Source organism: Myotis davidii, unplaced genomic scaffold (assembly GCF_000327345.1).
Source record: "Myotis davidii unplaced genomic scaffold, ASM32734v1 scaffold41, whole genome shotgun sequence".
Lineage (NCBI taxonomy): Eukaryota > Metazoa > Chordata > Mammalia > Chiroptera > Vespertilionidae > Myotis > Myotis davidii.
The window spans coordinates 319,346-323,963 of NW_006292344.1; the positions used below are offsets into that span (position 1 = coordinate 319,346).

Sequence of the window (4,618 nt, forward strand, 5' to 3'; positions counted from 1 at the left end):
TAGGAACAGGGAGCCTGGCTGGTCAAATACACCTCATCATCTTCCTGGGGGTTGTGGCCTCAGTGTGGCCTAGTGAACCATTTGCTGAATGAATATCAATTTCAATTCTCAGAGTATGAAATGACAATATCCAGCTGATGAGAAAGTAGAAAGACATTTATTTAGAAAACTAGAAGCCCGTTGCACAAAGACTTGTGCAATAGACCTTCCTTCCACTGGCTGCTGGCACCGGTTTTCCTCCGGCACCCAGGACCCAGGCCTTTGGTCCAGCTGCATCAGAGAAGCCAAGCCTCTTCAGTCTTCAGTCTCCAGTCTTCACTTTGGCCGGAGCCTTCAGTCTTCGCTCCATGCCTGCATGTGCAAATTAACCACCATCTTTGTTTGTTTTTATTTTTTGTTTATTTATTTTTTAAAATATATTTTATTGATTTTTTTTTTACAGAGAGGAAGGGAGAGGGATAGAGAGTAAGAAACATTGATGAGAGAGAAACATCAATCAGCTGCCTCCTGCACACCTCTTACTGGGAATGTGCCCACAACCAAGGTACATGCCCTCGACAGGAATTGAACCTGAGACCCTTCAGTCCTCAGCCCTATGCTCTATCCACTGAGCCAAACCAGTCAGGGCAGTGTAGATGTTTTTAGATTCCATGTGGGCAGTGCAGTGATTAAGCTGGGGCTTTGGACACAGTCATGTAGGTTCAAATCCCAGTTCCATTAACTATTAGCTGTGGAATTTTGGGCAAGTTATCTAACCTCTCTGCTTAACTTACATATGTGCAAAATGGAGCTGCAACTATTATTACCTAATTATAGAGGTTACTGGGATAAAATAAATTAATATGTATTATGCACTCAGGACAATGACTGATACCTAGTAAGGACTGTATGTTGCTGTTACTATATAGATTTAAAATATATTCACCTAAAACAACGACAAATGGTTTGCCAGAATGAAATAATACACATTATATATATTAGTGTATCTACCTAGCAAGATATAAGGGAATTATAAAAAAAGCCAAAAGCCACCCCCCTCCCCAAAATATACCCCAGGCAAGTGATTCCAGAGCTCCTACTTTTTTTCTTTAAATATATTTTATTGATTTTTTACAGAGAGGAAGGGAGAGGGATAGAGAGTTAGAAACATCGATGAGAGAGAAACATCGATCAGCTGCCTCCTGCACACTCCCCACTGGGGATGTGCCCGCAACCAAGGTACATGCCCTTGACCGGAATCGAACCTGGGATGCTTGAGTCCGCAGGCCGACGCTCTATCCACTGAGCCAAACCGGATAGGGCCAGAGCTCCTACTTTTAATCACTATAGTTACCACTTCCTAATTACCCATTGCTAAGATGAATAAGCTGAGGCTAAAATAAAGGACATCAAGGAGTCAAGCATTCATATAAAGGTAGGGAGAGCACTTGGAAGATGATCTTCAGTACCAGATGGGAGATTAAACACTTTTTTTTTTTAATCACTAAACTTCAGGACCTAAGGACTGTCCATAGTCATACTGTTTGAAGAGCCTGCTCAGATTCTTCTAGCCACATAAAGCTTTTGCAGAGAGTAAAGGGATGTGTTTTTCAGCTGCAGGAAGCATTGTTTCTGATGCCTGGAATGCAGGTCCATGAGCTTCATCAGTAAGTTTTTTTAAAATATATTTTATTGATTTTTTACAGAGAGGAAGGTAGAGGGATAGAGAGTTATAAACGTCTATGAGAGAGAAACATTGATCAGCTGCCTCCTGCACACCCCATACTGGGGATGTGCCCACAACCAAGATACATGCCCTTGACCGGAATCGAGCCTGGAACCCTTCAGTCCACAGGCCAACGCTCTATCCACTGAGCCAAACCGGTCAGGGCTTCATCAGTAAGTTTTATACAACTAGGTAGCAAGAGTGTAATTGTGAGAGACTAATAAAATCTATGCCCCCAAATAGAGGACTGGCTAGACAAATTATGCTCAATCATATAACAGAACATAAGTAGCCTACAAGATAGAATATTATTAAGGACCTAGTAAAATACTCATGATATGTTGTTATTTAAAAAATAGATCACAGTGTGGTATGTGGTATGTAGAATGTGTATATATGTATTATATACACATACATGCATACACACATACATGTACAGAAAATGGCAGGCAAGGTGTATACATTAAGTGGCCAGATATTATGACCGGCCAGATTATTATGACCACCCAATCAGTACAATGAGGTGAATTAGTTATGCAAATAATAATAATAATAATAAAACCTTGAGAGTATTTGCTTATGATGTTTTTATTTTTGGAAGTGTCAATGAAGTACTGATGGGTGGTTATAATAATCTGGCCGGTCATAATAATCTGGCCGATCATAATAATCTGGCCACTGAATGTATATTATAATGTTAATGGTGATAATCTTGAGTATGGGTATTAGGAAGAGTCTTACTTTTGCTTTATTTTATCATTATTTTCCAATTTTTCTAGAATAAACCTGTATGACTTTTAAAAGGAAAAAATAATTTATTGGAAACTAGCAGGAGAGGCACCTATAGTAAAGGCTGCTTTTTCCATGGATATTGTGTTCCTCTTCTATAGTGAAGTTGAAAATCCTCTTTTCCGCTCCGCCCCGCTGATGCAATGGCTCCCACCTTTGTGCACAGGGCTGCTTTTGTAAATGTTGTCATAGCACAGATCCTGTTGCATTCTGGTTAGTGGGTACCTACTCAGTTACAACCACCTGGCAGAGAGCCTGGCACCTGGGTATTTTTGAAATGAATAAATTAATACATTTGTAGGGGCTTAATTACTTGGCTTTGGATAGGAGCTCTACCATGTATAAGCTAGGTGAGTCCCAGGCTCCCAATCTGTACAGCAGCAATAAAAACTGTGTGTCAAGAAACCTCCACTAGTTTCTGTAAGTAGCAAAGTCTTGGTCACAAGATGGGTGGAGGTACAGAGAGGGTTTATTATTATTGCTGCATCTATTAAGAGGTTTAATCTTCTCACCCCTTATTTCTCTTAAGCTCTCTAAGGCATCATGGTTACCATAGCAGCCAGATGCTGATGATGTCTCCAAGGACAGCAAGGTGAAGCTGAGCTAGCTTCCAGGTCCTCATCTCCGCATGCCCTTCACAGGCCAGAGTGAGATGCTCTGAAACTCAGCCTCCTTTCAGGACCCCCATTCTATCTTGGGTGGCTTAGACACACAAACCCTGCATTCGCAGCCTCAGGGCTCTGAAACATCCATCCAGAGACTTCCTTCTCCCCAAGCTCTATCTCTGGGGCCCTGCCGGGTTGCCTTGGAAACAGGTTCCATTGCGGACAAAGGAGGGAGCCAGGTCCTGCTTCCTCTGGTCCTGTAGATGAGGATTTTTAGACCGTGGAGACTGCGCTGCCCTACCCTGCACCTGCCCTCACTCTCCGTGTTCTCACTCAGGTGCAGCTTGCCCTCCCTCACCACTGACGAGACCATGTGTAAAAGCGTGACCACAGGTGAATGGAAGAAAACCTTCTATGAGAAGATGGAGGTGGCAAAGCCGGCTGACAGCTGGGACCTCATTATAGACCCCAACCTCAAGCACAATGTGCTGGCCCCTGGCTGGAAGCAGTACCTGGAATTGCATGCCTCTGGCAGGTGAGTAGTCTAGTAAGTAAAGGCCCTGCAGGCAGCCACTGGGGCACCTTCCAATAGAGACAGAGATATGGAGAAGCCAGGCGCTAAGTAAGGGTCAGTCTCACTCTTGGGTCCATATAGACTGGAGGCAGAAAAAGAGTTCCTAACTGGGATTTGAGATGCCTGAATTTGTCTCCCACTCTTCCACTGAGCACCTGTGTAACCTTTCTCCTCCAAGCCCAAGTTTCCCCTTCTAGAAAAGAGGTGGAATATATTCATTAGTTCTAAACTCTGACATTTTACATACTTTTGGATATAATCTGAAATGGCTAAGAGGAGGAGGGCTGAGGTCTACTGGGGGTACTGGGACAGTTCCATTTCAATCTCTTTAGTTCAGCTTGACTTAATATAAAATAATGAACACAAGAAGTGTGTAGAAACTGGGTCTACTCTTAGCTCCGTGGCCCTTGAGCAACTCAATTTCCATCTTGGACCTCACTTTCCCATTTGCAAAAGGAGGGGTTAGCCTAGATTCTTGTCTTGTGCTTCCTGGACCAGCAGCATCAAAATCACATGGAACCTGTTAAAGATGAAGCACTTGCACCCCATTCTAGATCTACTGAATCAGAATCTTCATTTCAATAAAGGCCCCTAGGTATGTGCAATAACATCTGGGATCACTTTCCATCACTCTTGTCTGTGTGTCTATTATATAAAAACTTATCTTTGGGACATAAGTCAGGAAGGCTAAGTAGGCAGTCTGATGGTAAGAAGCAAGGCCTTCTTTCCTGGCCTGGTTCAGTCTATTTAACTCAATTCAAGAAACTTCCACTGGGCACCTGCCGTGTGCTGGGTACTGGCTCTGTGTCTAACTAGCTACATGTATGTGGATTGCTTTCTTATTCTCTCTGCCTCAGAATAAAACAAAGGTTTAATTGGGTGATTTATAAGGTCTTGACATTTTCTAATCCAAGTTTTATAGTCTAGGCTGAGAGAGGGGAAAGA

At 42.7% G+C, this 4,618-nt stretch overlaps 1 protein-coding gene across 1 annotated transcript in view; it reads left to right on the forward strand.

Moving 5' to 3' along the window:
- The first annotated feature begins 3,362 nt into the window (after positions 1-3,362).
- The window catches only part of LOC102754633 (receptor-transporting protein 1), a 2,799-nt gene continuing 1,543 nt past the window's right edge, over positions 3,363-4,618 (forward strand). Inside the window, exon 1 of the mRNA XM_006765851.1 lies at positions 3,363-3,634. Within this exon, the coding sequence (XP_006765914.1) occupies positions 3,363-3,634 (272 nt within the window). The remainder of the gene's footprint in view (positions 3,635-4,618) is intronic.